This window comes from Apis florea, unplaced genomic scaffold (assembly GCF_048593485.1).
Source record: "Apis florea isolate Af1SG1 unplaced genomic scaffold, ASM4859348v1 contig_2492_pilon, whole genome shotgun sequence".
Taxonomy (NCBI): Eukaryota; Metazoa; Arthropoda; class Insecta; order Hymenoptera; family Apidae; genus Apis; species Apis florea.
Window position 1 is genome coordinate 3,430,208 of NW_028256593.1, and position 21,466 is coordinate 3,451,673.

General features: G+C 36.1%; 2 protein-coding genes and 1 long non-coding RNA gene across 10 annotated transcripts; 2 read left to right on the forward strand and 1 right to left on the reverse strand.

The window, feature by feature from the left end:
• The first annotated feature begins 272 nt into the window (after positions 1-272).
• LOC100866149 (uncharacterized) lies at positions 273-5,078 on the forward strand. Of its 2 annotated transcripts, none has more exons than XM_031916276.2 (3): positions 273-493; positions 863-1,027; positions 1,260-5,078. In XM_031916276.2, the coding sequence occupies exons 1-3, from the start codon at positions 382-384 to the stop codon at positions 1,571-1,573; spliced, it is 591 nt and encodes a 196-aa protein (XP_031772136.1). In that variant the 5' UTR covers positions 273-381; the 3' UTR covers positions 1,574-5,078. The 2 variants fall into 2 exon arrangements, with proteins under 2 accessions (XP_031772136.1, XP_012341470.1); XM_012486016.3 differs by having other exon boundaries at positions 309-493; positions 833-1,027.
• On the reverse strand, positions 2,099-21,099 carry TP53INP (Tumor protein p53 inducible nuclear protein). 7 transcript variants are annotated; one of them, XM_086906230.1, is made up of 7 exons: positions 20,948-21,099; positions 20,167-20,316; positions 19,786-20,074; positions 18,981-19,237; positions 7,920-8,106; positions 6,697-7,091; positions 2,099-6,270 (listed from the first exon to the last, which is right to left on the reverse strand). In XM_086906230.1, exons 5-7 carry the CDS (start codon positions 8,080-8,082, stop codon positions 6,115-6,117), a joined length of 714 nt encoding a protein of 237 aa, XP_086762356.1. In that variant the 5' UTR covers positions 8,083-8,106; positions 18,981-19,237; positions 19,786-20,074; positions 20,167-20,316; positions 20,948-21,099; the 3' UTR covers positions 2,099-6,114. The 7 variants fall into 7 exon arrangements, with proteins under 7 accessions (XP_086762356.1, XP_086762352.1, XP_086762351.1 ...); XM_086906225.1 differs by lacking the exons at positions 19,786-20,074; positions 20,167-20,316; positions 20,948-21,099 and adding an exon at positions 6,403-6,618 and having other exon boundaries at positions 6,134-6,270; positions 7,920-8,171; positions 18,981-19,105; XM_086906224.1 differs by lacking the exons at positions 18,981-19,237; positions 19,786-20,074; positions 20,167-20,316; positions 20,948-21,099 and adding exons at positions 6,403-6,618; positions 17,897-18,077 and having other exon boundaries at positions 6,134-6,270; positions 7,920-8,171.
• On the forward strand, positions 19,166-20,033 carry LOC147657940 (uncharacterized). The gene is made up of 2 exons (XR_015291614.1): positions 19,166-19,286; positions 19,383-20,033. It is a non-coding gene; the product is annotated as an uncharacterized LOC147657940 (long non-coding RNA).
• Positions 21,100-21,466: the final 367 nt, after the last annotated feature.

Sequence of the window (21,466 nt, forward strand, 5' to 3'; positions counted from 1 at the left end):
AAATAAAAACTTCGATCGATATTTTTGTATATTAATTTTTTTTTGTGTTAATTTTTCCTAGAATCGATCAAATATGATTACGAACATATATTTAAACGATATTATAATATATAATAAAATAATCCTAATAATATATGTATAAGTTTAAATTTTTCTATATATATTAACATCGTTATTAATATCACATTAGTTTAATTATTTTATATTTACTTTCTTAAACAAATAAAAGTACATACGTATTAATAATACGTAAAGGTAACAATCGTAGCAAGTTTTTTCCCTTGAAGTTATTCACGAATGTGACAACATTTTGTTTTTTCTCGTTTCACTCGCGTATCGTGGGCAAAATGACAGGAATTCCCTCGGGGTTGAAAATGCGCGATGCAATCTAAATCCACGATCACCATCAACCACGAGAACGACGCCGATGAATCGATGGAAGAGTCTGTCTTCGAGCAGATATGCGACACGATATTCGTTCTGATACCCGAAGGTTTGTTCAACTTTCAAAATTCTTTTTTTTTTTTTTCTTTCGTTCTTTCGTCCAGAAAGGAAAAAATTGGCAAATTTAAAATTACAATGCCCCATTTATACATACATAAAATCAAATACAAAACTTTTTCTTTTTTTATTTTAATTTCCATTTTTAGATATTTCATAAATCATAAAAATTTAAAATATTTTGGAATATCCATCGATATATATATATATAAAACATAAATGGAGTTCTGTAAATAAGAGTTTCCATCAAAATGGGTTTTCATAATTCCAATATCGATTATTAATTGTATTAATTTTATATCTATAACTGACGACTGTAAACTGGCCATAGATACGTATTTATGATGGGATTCTATGATAGTGCCGCGACTGAAGCAGCTGTTTCTAAGTTGGAGTCAGCTAGGCACCGAAGACAGAGTACAATTGGACGCCAAAGTGGCCAACTGGTGTTGTCCTAACAGAAGACAGCTTTATAAACCTTTGCAAGAGGCTTTGGTTCGCTGGGAGACTGTGCAGGACACTCAAGGTTATTTTCAAAGCAAAAATTATTACGATTATTAATTATGCAAAGCCAGGCTTTTAAACCAGCAAAAATTAAAAAGATCTGGACAAATCCGTTTTAAACAAAGTTCCACGTTGTTCGCTATCCTTTAATTGAAAAAAAAAATCAAGAATAAAATTTCATTCGAATTCAAACGTATATATTATCGATTCGAGACACGAGGCATCGACATATAATTTATTCATGAATTCAATAGGTGCTCCCGGTTGCGAGCCAGGTATGGTCTCCTTTTCCTGCGATCCTCAGTTGGAGGAGGAACTGGTCAGCGTCATTTATAGCCTAGAACTGTTATTCACGAAAAATCGAAAAGGTAGAGAGATCGACATGGATTACGAGGTCGGTCGTTGCACAGAGCTCAGGAGAGAGATGTCTTTGAACCTGAACTACGACGGGACTCTGCGCTCGATTCTGAGCCCTAAAGATAAAACACCTCATTCCGTGCACAGTTGCAGTTACATCGCCGATTTCAAACGATCTGACGAGGATCTAAGCGGTTACCTGACCAATTAAGAATCGATGACGATTGAAGAACATTTTTATCCCAATTTTCGACTTTGCTAATGAATTTTTTTTGGAAAAATTCTGCAAATATAAAACGATAGATTATTTTCTCTTCTATTGGAAATTTTGTTCAGTTTATCCTGGATGAATTTTCTTTACGACAATAGAAACGAAGTGATAAGTTGATAGATGTTAGGGAATTAGAAAGAGTAATTAGAGTAATCTTGAGAGAAGAATAGGCTATTATTTTGTAAAGAGATATGTACTCTTACGATGAAATTCTAAGAATAGTTAGTAAGAGATAATTTTTTTCTAAAAATAGGTACTTCTTTTTACTTCTGCCAAATATACCTGTTTGCGTCCTTATCATTGGTATATAAAATATGTCTGATCCATTTAAGAAAAAAAATTATAACATGTTGTTTGCATTTTTTTCTTTTCAGAAAAACTTATATTATTGTAATAAATAAATGAAATAAGGATTAAAAAATAATAATAAGACAAGAAGATTATGATGATTCCGATTAAACAAAATTAGTGACATAAAATATTTTATTAATCATCAGTTATAGAGTCAAGGTGTACGAGCATACATTCAAATAATACAAGTCAATCATTTTACTTAACGAAAGATTCAAACAAATACGCAACAAAAGGTGTCCGGATCACAAATGTATCAACTCGATTCGTCACATCATTTAATCATCATTTACCTCGTATTATCCTTCTTTATATTCTTTGTTTTATTTTTTTTTTTTTTTTTTTTTCATTTTCTTTTTTCTTCTCTAATATAATTATTACACAGCAATAATAGGTTCAGGATGAACACTGCTCCTTACGAGAGAAAGGTAGACGTTATACAATACGTGTATATGAATTAACCGCGCTTTACGAGAGCAAGGAACACCCCTCAAGACGTGTGCAGAGACATCCATACTTAGAAAAATTGTCCGCAGAACGTTTATCCGTATATATAAATGTGTTACGAATACGCATAAAAATCTGTAAAGTGTTATAATGTATACGACGATTAACGTGATCGGTCGCGATTGTGATTTTTTTCTACACTCATCATGGTCACCAATAAAAATTCATTTTCATCCTATGTCTTATGAGCTATATATATGTATATATAGCTTTCACAAAAGATTCACAAATTTTTATACACGGACACATCTGTAAACAATGTCTCTAAGCCAGTACACGCCTTCACAATCTCTCATTTTGTCGAACTCTATAAATGTATTCGGACTATTTATGCAGCTTCGCAACGCAATCCGACGGGAACGTAGCTCTTTTTTTTTTTTTTTTTCATTTTTTTCTTTCTTTTAATCATTTACAACACTCGTTTTTTTTCTTTTATATTTTTATTTACAGAATCGCTATTATTTAAAACCGGACTGATTTCAACGAGTTTGCTTCCTTTGCGGTCCTCGCGATCAATTTCGTTTTCCTCGAAATGCCAAAAAGTTGGTTGAACGAAGATCTTGGAGAAAGATGGAACCTAGGTTATTCCAGATCACGTTGGGATGCGTTAAGTACTATCAAGAGTTAGCTAACAGGGTGAGAATCTCGGAGGGAAGGATCAAGAATAACCGAAATTCCTTCCAAATTTTTTTTTCTCTTTTTCTTTTTTTTTCCTTTTTTTAACTTTTTTCTGAATGTCTTCTTTTCTCTTTTTTCTTCTTTTTTTCGTCTTTTCTTTTTTTAGAAAAAATTCCCCGAATTTAGGACCACAGAGGAGAAAAGTTTCCTGCTTGAAACACGATTAGCTATTCTCCTTGCGGAGGAGAGGGTCGTCCGAAGTCGAATTCAGTTTGAATCACAGCTGTCTGTCAACTATCATCCAATAGTTTGATTGGACGAGTTCTATTGCTACTAGTTTTGTTGGACGATATCCAGCTTCAGGGACCTAGGTGAAGCAGCTCTCAAAGAAATTCCTATTCCAGGCAGTGGGTATCCTGACCTAGAGTGGCTAGCAATGATTTCTGAATTTATTCCTTCATCCAAAACGAATTGCTGGCGGGTTGAACGCTGGTGTCGCCTTGGTTTCTTCATAGAAGAAATCATCTGAGGGGAGTGGAGTTAATTAATTATCACGATAGGGATCGGTATTGCACAATTTCGCGTCAATACCTGACGAACACGCTTACTGTACGTCCACAAAGACGCGGCTTTGAATTTATATATATATATATAGTGTCCAATTCGGGCGACACCAATCTCTTCTCGAGCTGCTCCACCTATCCGGCCTTAAGGACACTTGTACGTGAACTCTGGTTCAATCTCGTCAACTCGTGATATAGCCGATCATCGAAGATGCAGACTGTTATTCTGTCTCGTTTTAAATCTGCTTCATGCTTCATGTTGAAAACGGAAAGATTGGATATTCTTTGTTCCTTCTTTTTTTTCTTTCTTTTTTTTTTTTTTTTTTTTTTTTTTTTTCTTTTTTTCTTTTTTTCTAGGTCAACAGTCTACCCTGAGCAGTCTGAGGAGTTCGAAAACTGTCGATTAAAAATTTCTTTCTATATTATCAGTCATCCAGGTACAAGTATCTTCAACAATTGAGGCTCGAGTGGACGACCAATCGAGTGTGTGAATGAAAAATTCCCCCGCCTCGATTTGGCCAGGGCAGCTTGCACTATGTTTTCTTTCTTTTTTTTTTTCCTTTTTTTTTCTTTTTTTTTTTTTTTTGTTTTCATTTTTCTTTTTTCTTTTTCATTCATCCACGAGAAGCGAATACTTTGAAACGTTGATGCGCTATAACGCGCATCAGCTCTATATATGTATATATATATGTGTGTGTGTGTGTGTGTGTGTGTGTGTGTGTGTGTGTGTGTGTGTGTATATATATGTATGTATATGGAAATTGATTCTGCAGCTGGAATCTTAGTTGCAGCTCTGCCTCTATCTATCTCTCTCTCTCTCTCTCTCTTCACGGATCGATCGATTCGTTCATCTTCGTGGATTTATCTTATACACTTACACGACATAAGTTGAACGATTTTCGTCGAAACGATCGAGGAGGGGAGAAGAACTGTTATCCGTTGTTTTTTTCGCTTTCAATCGCTTCGTTCATACAAGACACGTTTGTCATCGTTTTGTCATCTAAAACGTTACGTTTAATAAGTTTAATCGATATTATTCAGTTGATAGTACCATACCATGTGTGCCGCTAAATAAATACAGTTATTGTTGAACGTCCATCGATAGGCATTTCGAACAGTGTCTGATTGGTAGCGTTTTATTGCTTAATGGTTTGGTGATATTCGAGTTCAGACGGAAGGACACCGTGTGAGACGAGTACAGTAACGCTGCCAATGGACGTTCTACGACTATCAGCTGTCTTCAGAGCCACTCAGAGAGCTCGCACGTGACCTATTAACGCTAGTGGTTCGTCCATCTCGTCGTGTTGGAATTTTATCTTTCTTTTTTTTTTTAAACGGATCGTCTAACGGTCGTGAAAGTGTCCAACGTGAACTAATCATAACCTAAAAAAAAAAAAAAAAAGAAAGCGTGGTCCCGAAAGTGTATGTGTTTCTGGCATTTCATATCAGCATCGAAAATCGACTGTCGCCGCAAATTGAACGTGGACCGGTCCGTGAAAGAAAAAATGGCGGCTCGTTCGCGTAGGGAAGAGAAAACGAAAGGGAATCATCAAGGATGGGTTATTACGCTAAAAATTATACGTTAATAAATCCTGTCTGCTACATAGGCGCATCAATGACAGGGTATGTAAACAACTTAAATAGAAACTAAACGTTAAACATACGAGTAAAAACACATTTGCCCATACTAAATAGAGGCTAAAAAGTATACACACGATCCAACCGAGTATCATACACGCGCCATTATACACGAGATATTCTACAACGAGACTCTCACCGTGGACCAATCGGCTACGTTTCAAATACTTTCTTCCTTTTTAGATATATATATATATATATGTATATATATATACATATATATGTTTTTTTTTTTTTGCCCCTCATTTTCTTTCCTCAGACGACGTTTCGTTCTCGATTAGCAAGACATCAAGTTCGACATGATCAAGTTGTAAGGAAACAATTGTTTTTTTTTTCTTCTCGTTTCACTCTATTGTTCGCTTTCTTCGTATAATATCTTGAGAAAAACAATTCTCGAGCAATTTTGTATGCGAAGAAGCAATATAGAAAGCATATATAAAACACGATAAGAGAGGACACATGTAAGAACAGATCTCTATGGTTTCTCCACGTGATTTATTTTTTGTTCTTTTCTTTTTTCTTTTCCTTTCTTCTTTTTTTTTTTTTTTTTTTTTTTTTGAATTAATATTTGTATGCTTCGTTCATTCATTATTCTTTTTTATCGACTTGACCTTTCCTCTTGCTATCTAATTTGTCTTTTTTGTCGTTCAGTTTATACATTAGGCATAATTGTATATGCGAATATATAGGCTGAAAGTAATTAATGAACACTTAAATCGCGTCGCCTGAAATGAGTTAAACGCGAGAGAATCGCGTTTTTTAGGAAGAAAGTATCTGAGTACACCTTGGTCTGAGATCGAATGACTAGCATTTCCGGTTGTTGTTTGCGCCACTGTTCTGGATACGCAAGCGGTCCTGGCGGCGTGGCCGCTTGCCTTTTACACTGAACACCTCCCTCAGTTTGTTACTCCTCTCCAGACGGCCTCTCTTCAACGCTTGGGTAGACCTCTTCTCGAAAACCTGCGCATAATTTCAATTTACAATTCAATCAAGATCGTCCTCCCTAGACGATAGATCTATAACAAATATATATATACACAATAATTCCTTTGAAAACTTCTCCTCTCGTCTCTATTCTTTTTTTTTTTTTACCTGCACAGTCATTCTGATCATACTCTACATACACATCCCGGCCTCTTAAAACTCTTTAGCTCCACAATTTTCTACACTTTTCCCCTGGTTTCTGAGTATCACCGCCGTTCTATTTTTAACTACACGCGGATACTCAGAGAACAAGCTGACTTGAGAGGAGGAGACAAAGTCACGTATTTCATCATAGCGTCTCTGGTCTCTCGACCAAAGAGTTAACTGTAATTCGTTAATAAATCATCGTCTATATTAAAGTCTATACTATAAAGAAAGAAGCAAAGTGAAAAGTTTCCTCACTTTCTGCGAAGCCGACCGAAGCTGAGCTATCCTCTTCTCGGTGCGGGCGCGGTCAACGGAGGGTCTTCCATCGTGGATGGCTGGTCTACGGGTCGCTTGTTGCTCGTCCTCGCCTCTCCTCGGGCTACGTTCCGGCGAAGCTAGTGCTGCCGTGTCCGGGGCGCTGGAGACCACGTCGGGCAGAACGTCCTCCTCGACGTCTTCCGACGCGTCAGGTGTGGGCGGTGGGGTTTCGGGGGCGACCGGAGACGCTGTGGCTCGGTACACGGACATACTGGGATGCTCTATCAGCAGGTCCTCTAGCGGTGATGTTTCTACGTTCACGGGGCCCGCCCGTGTGAAACATGCGGGTGGCGTTACATACCACGACTCCTCCAGCGCCGTCGCGCCCTCAACTGTGAAATTGAACGTATCCCCCCACCCCGATCTTAGTCGATCAAACGTGATAAGAATTTTTTTATAATAATAACCACTTTTGTTACGTTACTTTACGTAATCGATGATCGAGCATTATTTAAAAACAAGAATTGGAACTTTCTTATCGACACGAAACTTATCGCGCAATTACTTTTGAAATACATCGGTGAAAATTGCTTCGTAATAACACGTTTCAAAAATACAATTTTTTTTTAAGATTTGTTACCAGTATTATTAATCATTCTCAAAAAAAGAAATAAGTATCATCACTCTAAATATCATATATATATATATATTGTTGCTTACGTCATATATAATATATATATATATATATATGACGTAAGCAACAATCGCGTACTTTGAAATGTCATAGAAATATTTGAAAAGAGAAAATAACGATGTATCGATACGTAACGGTTTTCCATGCAATTCTCTCCCCCCCGCCAACGTAAATACAAGACCTAATGTACCTAGCAAACATCCATCACCCCAAACATTTCCCACCCCACCAAAGAAAACAATCGAGCAAAAAGGCTCTCGTTATTCCTCGCCATAGGAGTAATCGCGTTATTCATCGTCCCATGGTCCAAAGACGCGTCTCGTTTTACACCCCAAAGGGGAGAGAAAGCGGGCGTCACTCTGGCGTGAGATGCCAGTCGTTCTCTAAATGGGGTACCTCTATGCATATACACACACTATATATATATATATATATATATACATTCCTCGGCCTTTCGAATTTCTCCCGGACACATGGTCCTTTTAGGGGGGAAAAAAAGGCCGATTCATCGAGGTCTGAAACGTACCAGCACGGTCAATGAGGATCCAGTCTTCGCCCTCAACCTCCACCTGACTGAGCCTCGCTATTACTGGAAGGGACTCCGGGCTTTCGTTATTGGACCTTTCCCGTGAATCTTGCGCGCCGGAGATATTACCTCCGAGTAAGTAGTTTGCCAAGCTGCTCAGCATCCTGACCTTCTTGCTCTTCAGCGCCTGTAATCCGAACGAATACGGCCGTTCTTGGTGAAAACGTCTTTCCATGCGTCCGTGCTCCCAACCTGTTTCGTTTTTGGACGATTATATAAAGGGGAGATCTGAATGGCGTATAACGCTTGATGAAATTCGTGGTTTTAGCGGTTAGCTGTGTTAGAGGGGATGGGAGATGCGTTCCGAGAAATTGACGAGAAGCCATTAAGTGATGCAAATGAGGCGGATGTTATACGCGGCTCGTATGGCGTGCCACCCGTGTTATTCACGGCTTTACTCGAAATTATGAATAACGAATGAAATTTTACTTATTATTCATTTATTCGTTGCAAGGTTGTCGCTTCGGTTTAACACGGTTTCTAGAGGAGAGTATACTTTTCGCGATTCTCGAATAACGCAACCGATCTTTCAGAGAATTTCACTCTCGTGCCGATATTTTAGAGAAGCTGAAAATTTTGGTTATATATATACATCCTCTGGGTCGGGTCGGGCCTTCGAAAACGTTTCCTCCGAGGGGGGGGGGGGAAGATAAATATCTTTTCCAAGATTTTCAAGGGACGAGTTTCGTCCGCTCGATCTTTCACGGTCAACAAAACTAATCCCGAAATACGATTAGGGTTCTGGAAATCTTGGAAAAACCGACCCAAAAATTCCAGATATTTTTAGACTCCCGTATACCTGCTTAACCGACATCCTTACGTTACAAACCCGAAAGAAAAAAAACTGTCTTTGAACCGCCTACATCGAGAATTATTTCTCACTAATTTTCCACTACGCTGATTGAACTGTCCAACTGTATTGTAATTTTCATTCTCAATTCGATACACGTTGATAAAAAACAACTGTCAAATTCATATCCTTAGAGAGAAAGAGAGAGAGGGAGAGAGACGAAGTGAACGTGGAAAACAAAGTACGAGAGAAAATATACGGCAGAAAAATATGTTTTTTTACAATAGATGTGCGAAGTGCGTAGTAGTATGAATCGCTGCTATCGGGCCCATGGTCACCATGTTATAATTATCGTTGCGCGTGCACGGCACGAAGGATGATCAACGGTGGTATTATGTAAGAAAATGGCTGTGGTGGACAACCGCGGTAAATTGAACACGGTCGATTCCGGTGGCTATGCGTTTAAAAGGTATTTTCTTTTTTCTTTTTTTCGTATAGCATACCTCCTGACGATCGTGCCTGAGCGTGTATCGCGAGAGGCCTTGTAATTGCCTTTATGACCGTTGCGCAATGGAAAAACGCGCGTGAGAACGGTTCGCTTCCCCGCAAATGGGACACCGATGCCTGCGTTTCGCTATTTATCGAGTAGCTCGCGTCAACACTGTTGCACACTGTTTACTCGTTTCGCCAGTAGTTCTCTCTGCTGGCGAATTGTCGTTCGCCCCCTCCCTTCCCTCCCCCACTCCCTTCTCCTTCTAAAGAATCGTCAAAAGAATCGCTATAGATTCCGCAGAATAGATTAGATAGAAACTTTTCGTAAATTCGACTTTCTAACTTCTTCTAATGGGAAATGTGAACAGAGGATGAAAGATACGTCGCATCGATTAATCGAATATATATTTTTTATATAAATAAAAAATCGACGAAGAAAATATTTTTGACGAGGGTTTTTTTTTTTTTTTTTTTTTTTTTTGGTAAAAATGTTGATGGAAATAGTTGTTAGAGGTGCATATGATGCAACTGATAGCAACTGATATTGGATCGAATGGAAGTTTTTTTCGTAATTTTTTTTTAGTAAGACGATGCTTAGTAGAAGTGAAAAGATAGCGTTAGATTGTGACGATATGATTGAATATTTTTATAAGTGTCGTTAACGAGAAACGATTTTTTGAAGTATTTTTAGAAGGGCAATTTTGCGATTTAATTTATAGGAAATGAAGTATATTGACAAATTTTTTTTTTTTCTTTTGACTCGGATTTAAAAAATAAATATCACAAAAGTAAATATCATAAAGTGATTAAAATTATACGATTTTAATTGCATTTGACCTATTATCCTATATTCTCAACTATCTCTAATAGTATATCTCTATAGTTTTTTTTCTTTTTTTAATGGAAATGTAACACTCACTGTATTGTGCATTTGAATGTATTCTATATATACTACCAAGGTACAAAGTATCGACACATAATATCGAATAAATAGAGCGTCTGTTCGCAAACAAACTATTTTTTTCTGTCATAATCGTTAGGTATTACAAGTTAAACGCTTGTGTTATTCGTAGCCTTCGCTTTTTTGCATTTAAAGTGACATTAATTGAGGTAAAGCACAATGTAAGCTAAAACTATTACAATAATTATAAACAACTTAATTATTTTTTTTTTTTACAATTTCGTTTCATATAAACCGATAATTGTAATAACCGATAGTTTTTAAAAAAACACGTTCAAAGAGAAATGGAGAACCAATTTCGTGCGTGGTTAAAAAGTTGTAAAAAAATTTATACGAAATTTATACCAAATCTTTCAAAAAAATAAAATGTTGAATATTTAGCAAATCTATTACTCACAACACAACGCGACAAAAAATCCTTTTCATTCGCAAAGGGTGTGCAGCTAGGCTCTTTTTCTCTCGACGCAGATCGTCTTATTGCGCAAACCGATTTGCCGCTCGTCCACTCAAATGACAACTAGACAAAGTGCAACTGAACGTACCAAAAGTCCAACGATAATTACCCACGTGTACAGAGCATCAGATAAGACTGTACACAAAAACCGAACACAACTTTGCTACTATCCGGTTTAGTCACCTCGTGTAACGAAAAAAAAAAAAAAAAAAAAAAAATATCTTTTGTTCTTTCTATTGTGCGTCCAGATCTCGTGTGTACGATCTTTGAAAACGATTGGACCGACCGATCGTGGTTGCGGTACAAACTACGTAACTTTGACTAAATGAAACGAAAAAAAAGAAAAAAGAAAAAAGAAACGGAAGGAAATAATTAAAATACTCGCGATTATTATGTTTATCCGCTGATAACGCGAAAAGATTCGATAACATTCCACGCGAAAGCCGTGGAGGAAACTACGTTCGTGTCCACTCGCCACGCTCAAATGATTCATGGACCAGTGAAAACGCGATCTGTAAACTTGTGCTCGCTCATTATCGCGGTTAAACATCTGTTTTGCTAATTTCACCAGATAACGGAACTGTGATGCAACGTGTTCGATAGACTGGACTTCGATGTGAAATGTATGAAGGGGATGGAGGAAAAGAGGAACAGATAGGAAGAGAAGAAAATAAATTGAAAATAAAATCGGGCAGAGTTTTGTTAAATAGTTGCTGTTGAATAAGTAGAGGATGGAATTGGTCAGAATGAAGTGGACGCTTACTTCCAAGACACGAATATTTTGTTTAAGAGTCATCTTATTTTTCTACAAAAATAAAATATACCTACTTTATTTTAACTCTAAGAGAAGATAAAATTGTGTAATTCTAGGGGAAAAGTGTTCAAGGAAGACACGTATCGCATTGGAAATTGTAAAATCACCGTGTTACGTAAAAAGCAGTAAGCCAAGAAAGAAGAAGAAGAAGAAGAAAATATTCAACTTCCAACAAGTTGTTACGTTAGAATTACGTTAGAATTACGTTTGGAGTATTAACCTTCGAATCGTCACTTTTCATTCTTCGATTCTTCAGTCAATAATCCCATTAAAATTCCTAAACAACCATGCGAAACGAAATAATTCCTCCGTTTCCCAATCAACGATCTCGATGCCACCTCGTGCATCGAACATCTAACCGCGCTTTCTCAAATTATACGCTGCTGCAACAAGATTGTCATAAAGGAAATATTTATTGAACGTATGCTTCTCCCCCGCTCGCACACGGATCAAACTCGATCTCTTCTCCAATACCAATCTCGCCAAATACTCGATGCGGATACACGCACATACACACACAAACACACACACACACACGTACCCGATGGAATCGGATCGATTTCGACCGTGACTCGCGACGAATTCTCGTTCTCGTGGGGACGCGAATCGCACAGCAACACGAGGCGAGTTCCTTTTTTTCACGGAGCAGTAAATATAAACGCGTGCATCGACGTGTCTGCATCATCGGTTATGCCACGCTTCCACGCGTGCACTTTATGTGTACATAACAACCGCTGTTAGTCAGTCTCGTTGTGTCTTCATTATGCTAAGTGTCTCCCCGCGTAATTATGTTAATGGGCAACGATTCGCGGCAATGATCCTTGAATCACGTCGCCTCGAGCGCCTTGTTGCTTCTCGTCCTTTTTTCCCTCCTCCTCTCCTCCCCCCCCCCCTCCTCCCTTCTTTCTTAACGTTGTGCTATTAACAAATCGCAACAAATTAACGAAACCGTTGTTTCGTAATTGAAACGTTAAAGCCGATTAAGCCGATACGAATGTGTTGAATTAATAATAATGGCACAACAGCAAAATGGAACATACCTTGTCGTGAATCGTTCTCGATCGATTTAAAAATATGATAAAAGTATGGAAATACGATTGATACGGTGATCTCGATTGTACGTTTTCGGCGAATTTGGAATTTCGATTGATTTGAGCTCGTGGTTATTTTCAGTCTAGTCGAGTTGTATTATAAACGTTTGACACAGTTAGTGCAATGACTATTGTTGTATCGTGAAATTGATGCTGTTGCTGTTACATTATTTAACAACAGCAATATTCTTAATTATAAGAATAATATATATATATATATATGGAATCAGAACAGATTGTATGTACATAATGATAATCGAGTTGATTAATTACGAATTCGATCGCATGCGATCGGTTAATTTGTATAAAGTTGAGTTACATAATGATGGTTAATAAATATAGTTGGTGGAAATATAGCTAAAGCTATTTTAATGGACGTATCTTGACAATTAATCGGGAGAAGCTGAATGACGATACGTATCGCGATAATTATTTCCATCGTTAGTTATTCTTATTCATTTATATTTTCCTCTTTGTTTCCTACCGCTATTTTTTCATTAATCGTTCGAGTAAAATACACGTTATCTTGTTTTGCTTGGATATCGTGCGAATAACAAACGAGCTCCAGCGCTCCGCTCGCGTTTCTCGTGAATCATAATCAGACTAATCGCACTGGTTACCGTAGAGCCTTATCGTTGCGTCAGAAAAGTCGCTGATTTCATCGCTACAATTGTAACTCAGTGATTATTGCGACGAAACACCGTTCCAACCAACACCGATCCAACTGTGCACTATCTATATACACTGAATATTATGAATTATTTTGAAAAAAAAAGAAAACAAAAATATCTATCATCGCGTAGATTTATTGTAATTTTGATTTTTAATCCCTGATTAACCGTTTACTTTTTTTTTTTTTTTTTTTTTTACTTTTTCCCATTTCAAACAAGTTTCTATGAATAGATTTAATTCGAAACAAGTCAATCTACTATATATACTATATATATATATATATAATCTTAAATAATAATCTAAACTTACTGTAACAGTTGAAGATTTTTTAACGAGACGTAGTAGTGAAAAATAGTCTAATAATAGAAAATAGAAGAATTTCTCTTCCCGTACTTAATAAACTTCCTTATTTGATAGAATTGTATTGTACAGAGGAAACTCTTTTATAAACAGACCGAGATCGCAGATACCAAGTAGAAACAGGGAAGAAAGATTTTTTTTTCCTGGAATTACATTTAAGATTAATTGTCACGTGTATCGTGAACGTGCCTTTTAACATTTTGATCAAAGATCAAACCTTCTCATGCTGTTATCATTCAATCAAAGTTCAATACATTCGTTTCTACGTGATGAAGCAAGATATCCAAAATTGTGATACTCGCGTTACTCACTTCACCCAAACTATCCAAAATTTTAACTTTTGCTTTTCCATTTTTTCTTAATGTCAATATCTACCTCTCGTTTTTCTCTTCTCATTTTCCGACTCTAGATCAAGCAGAATATTCAGCCAAGATAATAAGGATTTATTGACATTAATAATACCTTTTTGCTGGTAGAACAAAGAACCCTTTTCCTCGGTTAACTTTTCTTACATACTTCTTCGACAAAGACTCTTTCTTCACGCCTAATCTTATTTCCAACAATAGACTTCTTTCTTTAAAATTAAGCTTAATCCTGCCCCGTCAACAACAAATTTCCAATAACCGCATAACCGAGAATTTTCTTTTTTCAACGGGAAATCAAGCGAAATTAAATCATTCTTCCATTCCATAACGAGAAATTCTGCTTTTGCAATCAGTCTGGAATCATAAACTGACACGCAGGCTTGATATCGTAAGATTGCTCACACGTTGAGCAGAGTCGGAACCTGGTGCCAGGAATATCACGTCCACGAGCCATCATACGAGCATATAAGTGCTCGTGTCCAACATGTTGTACAATGTTCGTAATCATTTTCGTTAATAATTCAACAGAGTCGAATCGAACCAGCGAACGATTTGTTTTGTAACACGATAAGATCTTGGAATGGCGTGTAATTTAAGCACGAAAATCTTGGTACCAGTAAGGAAGTTGCTAATTGGCTTGATGAATCGTGTCAATAAATCCACATCACCGTGATGAGATAAAAATCGGTAAAATCAAACGAAATTGAAGATCGCCTCGAAAGAAGAGGAGAAACGAAACGTTATTTATTAAGCTTCTCGAAAGCTTCTTTTCTTTTTTCCTCCATTTAATATAATCGTGGACACGTGGCGTATGTTAATTGGCGAAAAGGAAATTTGCATTAAATGAATTTGCAAAAATAGATTTGCATATGTGTATACGAAGATGGAAAGTGACATTGAAGATAAATTTTGAATTTAGCAGAAAAAAATATTATCTGTTAAAGAAAAAAAAAAAAAGAAATATTATTTTATAATTATATATTTATTATGCAATTATATATTATATAATATATATTAATTTTATATTAATTATATATTATTTATAATTATATAATTATATGTAAATGAAGTCACGCACAACGTGTCAGGAATTGCATAACATTATTTTTCTTTTCTTCCTCGCTTATCGTTAAAATAATTGTTTTTTTTTTTTTCTCATAAGTACATAATACGAATCATTGTTAGATCATGACAATAAATATTTCCACTAATTATAAATTGTTACAGTCGTAGTAAAAACGCGGCTCGTGTATTATCGTTGCTCGTAGAGTTTAGTTGCAGCGCAAAATGCAATGACTCATTATGGAACTGGTGATTCAAGAAACGATTAAATGCGATTTTTAAGGCAATCGAAAAACTCGCGCCTCTTCTTGCCAATGAATTCGAACATTGTTTTTGTTTTCTTTTCATTTAGAATTTATTGATTAAAAAAGTTACACAGTTTAAATTTTAATTTCTGAGCAAATAAATTTATATTACTTCTTTTTTTTTTTTTTTTTTTTTTACACTTTCTTTAACTATTTTTACCTCGAGCTCTTTAATTGATAAATAAACAAGCTCTAATTAAATTAGAAAAAAAAGAAAACTGTTTTAGAGCTTCATCTAGAGATGATCTATGAATCCTTAATAAAGACAAGTCAATGAAGATAATAGGTTAAAGTCTTTCATTGAACCAAAAGCTTAAATTCTATTGAGACTGACCTAATTACCAATTCAATTCCGATGGCAATTGATGAGAAGATAATATCAATAATATCAAAATTTGAGCAAAGTTTCAATGAATTGAATCCATCCAAGTTTAAATAATACAAGTTATCGATTTTTTGATTCGTTTAAAGTTTTTATCACTTTTTAAATACTTTGATTTTCCACAACTTTTAAAAGTATAAAACATATAAAAAAAAATACTCGTGACACTTGCCCTAAGGAGCAACACTTGAAGAAACCAACAATAATAATTCAATGACTCGCCGAAACGTATGTTTAACCGTGCTAATAAGCGTTTCAGGTTATCGCCTAAACTCTTGGATAGGGAGTGGAGCCTACTAATCACCGATTCAACTCTAACGGTACCCAGACAATCGTCATAATTTACGATTCTGGCTCATCGTGGAAACTCCTCTTTCCTCTCCCGCTTCCCCTTTCGATCATCATCGCGCAAAGGCCTTCTCTAATAACGGAAGACCGTTGTATCATGGCCTCTTGCATCGAATCCATCCATCTCTCGCTTTCCAAGAAATTTTCAATGAACTCGATCGATTATACTGGCGGCGTCCGCCAAAAAACACATTTCCGTTTCTATCTCGAAAAATTATGTAACACGTTTAGTTTGCATAACAACCAGCGAGCTTGTTGGCATCTGTCGATGAAATTGCCGATTAAACAGGGTCAATGTGTTCCAACGAGCAACATAACATAACGCTGGAACGAAGAAAAGTATATATTGTATTCCAATATATGAGATAGACCAAACAGTTTTTCGATCAGATTGAGAAATTAGACTTTATCCGAGAGAAAATTATTATTCTGTAAATTGTTTAATTAGAAAAAGAGATTTAAAAGAAGTGTACATATTCTGAATCATCTCCACACGACAAAGGTTCAGGATAAAGACAATAAGAAGACTTTAGTAAGAGGATTAGGAGATTGAACAACAAACAATCCTCTAAAGCGTAAAACCAATGGAGACGATGTCGATTATGAAATCTTTAACAGAGTTTGCGAGCTTTCTAATAATACTGAGCGACCGATTGATCAAAACAGAAAAACTGTATTTATTAGAGAAGAATATATATTGTTATAATTTATTAAAGAAATTAAGAATTGTCGAAAGGAATTCAAAATGGCATGAAACTTGAAATAGAAGCGTTTTGAGAATTTTCGACCAAGCCTTCACCATGAACTTCATTTCAGCGAACTAAAATAACCTATCGTTGAAATTTAATAACGATTTAAACAATATCAAGGATTTCTATTACGTAAAATACACAGTTTACTCGAAGTTTCTAATTTTGGAAATAGTTTGGTAATTCAAGTGCTGTAACATCTACTATATAACTTATAATGTCTACTACATAACTTATAACTTAGAATGTCAAAGATAGTAGTTTTGAATTTCTTGCTGATCCAAAATATTATATGATTCATTTTAATTAAAACTTAAATCAAATAAAAAAAATAAAATTTTATCTATGAAAACGCATAATTTATCGTTAAGTATCAATCTCATAACTATCTTCCACCTCTAATATTAATGTAAACCGCGAATCTATCTTGATCCGTCATTCATAACCAAGATCAGAGCTCGAAAATTCGATACCGAAACGGCGTTCCCATTAAGCGATATTCTTACCGAGCTAGTCATAATGTCGCCAATACAACAACGATCGTAGAATAAAGACAGCCAACAGAAAGTGACAAACAGCTTGAATGCAGAACGAGAGAATGAATAAGTGCGATGTTCCTCCTCCTCATATCTCTCTAACCAGCAGTCTCACTCGTCAGAACTTCCTAGCCATCCAAGTAAACAAACTCGTTCGAGGAATTAAGTATTGCGCGCGCTAGAACTATCGAAGAAGCCAGAAAGGAAGAAACCGTTTGGGTGTCGTTTTTTCGTGTCCATGTCTCAATTCGCGAGATGATACGACGTATCGATACGAAAATAGAGACATTAACTTGGATCACGCGTTCGCGAACGTTACACAATCTGAGTTCAGGAACTGGTCATCTAGAGAATTAGTTCTTACAGTGAAGAGAAGAGGAAGAAAAAAAGAGATGAATGTGACATCGGTGACAACCACTGGTCTCGGTTGTCCTTGCACTTCCTAACAATCGTGCGTTGATCAAGCGGTCGGTTACCAAGTGTATTTCGCTGTCACTGCATTGTTTCGATCGAATTCTCCTGACTACTATACGTACATAATATATCCGCGTCTCTCAGTCCCATTCGCCGCCCATCCTTCCTCCTCTTTTCGTGCTCTATCGCCGTGACGCACACGAAACCACAGCTCTACATCTTCGCACTTCGATCCTGACCGCGTTACAAGGCCGCTCTCTGTCTTCTTCTAATCACTTTCACGAACTCTCGCGCCTCTATACGCGCTCGTGGCTGCTCGGTCGGTAAAATTGATCCCCTACGTCACAGCGCGCACCACCGCTTTGGCACCGACCGATTACGTGTATAGTATTCCCCGAAAAAGCGAAGTTTCCGTATATACACGCTCATAGACGCATACCTGCATTGAGAGGCACATATACGTGCATACATACATAAAGGAGACGCGCGTCGAACTACCTCTGTGACAACGACCTTGATCTCGAATTCAGGCTCTCTTGTTCTCTCTTTCTCTCATTTCCATTTTCTTTCGCTTTTCCCGTTCCCTTGAGAGTAATAAGAAATAAGTGGACAGTGCAGATTCGAGTAATTTCCTTTCGATATAATAATAAAGTAATTAAACGGAAAACCTACACACATACATATACACAGCGAGACGACACTTAGTCGCACCACTCACGCACACGCATTCGTACTTCTGGCAGAGTAGTGAATCGTCCCTTCTCCTACGAACGAATATCCCTCTTTTCGTCCCGTTTCGTTACACACTCGATGTTCCTTCATTTCTTTCTATCTCTCTCTCACTCTCTATCTCTCTCACTCTATTTCTTGCTTCGTTACCGTCTCCCCTTCGTTGCACTCACTCACGGTATACACACCGTAAACGTAGAGATCAAGCGAAAAGGAACGAATAAACGAACGAACAGACAAGCCGTGTAAAGAGAAGTTTAGCGGCGTCCGAGCAATGTTTTATCTTCGACTATAACAAATGACGATTGTTGTCGCGTATATCGGGTTGCGCGAGATGCCATGGGGTATCGTTGACCCCTCAACGACACCGGACAGATACAGTTGTAATACGCGTAAAGAGAAACAAGTTTGTGTTGTATAGAGAAAGAAAGAGGAAGGAAGAAGAAGTGTAGTATGAAGAGAAAAGGATCCACTCGCCTGAACAGTGTTGCGTTTGAGGAGCCGTGGTAGCAACTGCCCGCAGTAATAGTCGTCAGCTGATTTCGACTGGCTGGCTGGCTGGCTGGGCAGTCAAGCCGTTGCTGAGGGGCGAGAGCCGAGGTACGGGCCAATGGTGGGGCGGCTTTAGCAGTGGGGAGGGCTTTTAAAGCGATATCAGGACCGTAGAATCGTGCGGAATCTCTGGTGCCTCTTCTGCATCGATCCCACTCTCAACTATCTTGCAAATCTGTTATCTGAGAAATCCAGACTTGAAAAATTCTATAATCTGATGTTTGATAAAAAGTTATTGTCATTTTTATCATTTATATAAAGTTTATAAACAATTATTATTATTTACAGATAATCGTTTGTATGCTTGGTCAATTTTCTTCTTTGTAGATTAATTTATCACACTAAATTAAGAGCAATAATTTTTAATAGATATAAATGAGTTAATCAGGAAAAAAATATTAATACAAGAAACTAAGAAATCACTTCAAATGCAGGAAGTGGAAAATCAATGAAGAGCTCCGTGACTGGTGTTAGTAGTTCAAAGCATTCGTATAAAATACATAGTATAGTGATAATTTAGATTTAATTGTTATTATATTTATATTACACAAAATATAGACATTGTTATGTCCCTAATAGAGAAATATGCTTATGCAATAATAAATATCAAAAAACATTGTCATAAGACTCAATCACAGAAATATAAGTAAATACTGTTAATGTTTTTAAATTACGGGAATCGAAAAACAACGCAAAACGTATTTTAAGTAATTTTTATTTTTACGCTGACCTTCATTTTGGTCACTTCAGAATTCACACCCGGACGCGTGCGAATAGCTTTTGCAACGTCAATTGACGTAACAACTATGTTTCGTAATTTAATATGTAGCACGTATTTTTATAAACGCGTTTATAAGAAGAGTTCTCTTCGTTGAGATTGAAAATTTGACGAGGGGCCTTATAACTCATTGATTCGGCGGTGAGGAGAAATCATCGGTGGGGGAACGCTCAGCTGGGCGAACAGCTGCTGGTCGTTGTAAACGTTGGGATGCTTGGAAAACTTCCTTTTTACCCACTGCCTACAAAATTTCCATTTCTTCACAAAAATTCCTACCCACCCTCCGTTTCGTGGTATCGAAAATCTCCAGCACAACAGACAAAGAATTTCTACCTGAAAATCTATCCGTTTTCCATCCCTCGTCATTATGTTCCACCGGAACAAAGTAGTTTCGCTTAGCCCGTAGCGACATCGCACTGCCTATAGTGGCAAGATGGCATCATATGTAGCAGTGTTTCTCAAAATGAAGTGAGGTTAACCAACCTGGTAGAAGAAAAAATCAATGGTTGAAACGTCATTTTGAATAGATGAATTCTTGCATTTTGCTTTTTTAAATTGTAATAAATTTAAAAAAAAGTCGCTTACATATTTATATAATCTTAATTAAAACATTTATTTAAAATATAAATATGATAATATAATTGTATCAAAGTTGGGCGTTTATTTAAAATAGAAATGACAGCTAAAAAAGATAAATAATAATTAAAATAACAATAAAAATTTTATAAGAATATAAAAAATATATCTAAATCTAAACGTTAATATAAACAATCAAATTAAACATTGTAAATAATAGATATTTTCAAAAATATTTAAAAAATTATATGGAATTAATATTTGTTAATAACAAATTTATTAACAATCAAATAATCAAACAAAATTTATCATTAAATGAATTATTCAAATAATTTCATTTAAAAAAAAAATAATCGAAGAAATAAAATATTTTATTTACATAATATTTATAACATTTATAATATTTTGAGGTAATTAAATGCACTTTGTAACATTTATTTATTGGATGATCAGTATTTGTAAATGCTCAAATATAATCTTATCATTATTTACAAACGAGATTAAAAAGAGGTTATAGTAAAATGCGCGCATCACTTACTATACATGCTGATACATGGATAAACGTATAATGAAATAGACAAAAAATTAAACGAAAATATATTCGAAGATTCGAATAATAAAAATGAATATTATAGAATGGATGAGATTAGAATGCCACTGTTGAACAGTAGCATAGTGGCGGTCCAACTAGCATTGGGACGCCTGCGCGAGTCAATCCTGTCAATACTATTTGGGGGATCCCTCCATTTCCCTGTTGGATTGATACGAGTCAATGCACGACAGTAACCAAGCGTACATGAGAAACTTTTTGTTTTCTACGACCCAGTATTGCATACTCCACTTTTGGCATTGATTTCCGGGAATCTTTATACTTCTCGAAAAATAAGTCAATACCGAAATCTAGTGATCGAGTGACTTATTTTTTAATTCTCAAAAAATTTTGATCGTTAATTTGATTTTTGGAATTTGAAATATATTTTTATTTATTTACTTAAATATAACTTAATTTTTATTTAAATATAATTTAATTTCAAAATTTGAAATAAATTATCAATAA

Excerpts from the sequence above, each read along its gene's own strand:
- LOC100866149 (XM_031916276.2), top strand. The coding sequence starts at position 382 with ATGCAATCTAAATCCACGATCACCATCAACCACGAGAACGACGCCGAT. Across the intron at positions 494-862 it reads ATTCGTTCTGATACCCGAAG|TGCCGCGACTGAAGCAGCTG; the intron begins GTTTGTTCAACT and ends ATTCTATGATAG. Across the intron at positions 1,028-1,259 it reads GACTGTGCAGGACACTCAAG|GTGCTCCCGGTTGCGAGCCA; the intron begins GTTATTTTCAAA and ends TGAATTCAATAG.
- TP53INP (XM_086906224.1), bottom strand. The coding sequence starts at position 17,924 with ATGGGACTGAGAGACGCGGATATATTAT. Across the intron at positions 8,172-17,896 it reads GAGAGACGCGGATATATTAT|GTTGGGAGCACGGACGCATG; the intron begins GTACGTATAGTA and ends AAAACGAAACAG. Across the intron at positions 6,619-6,696 it reads TTCGGTCGGCTTCGCAGAAA|TTAACTCTTTGGTCGAGAGA; the intron begins GTGAGGAAACTT and ends AACGAATTACAG.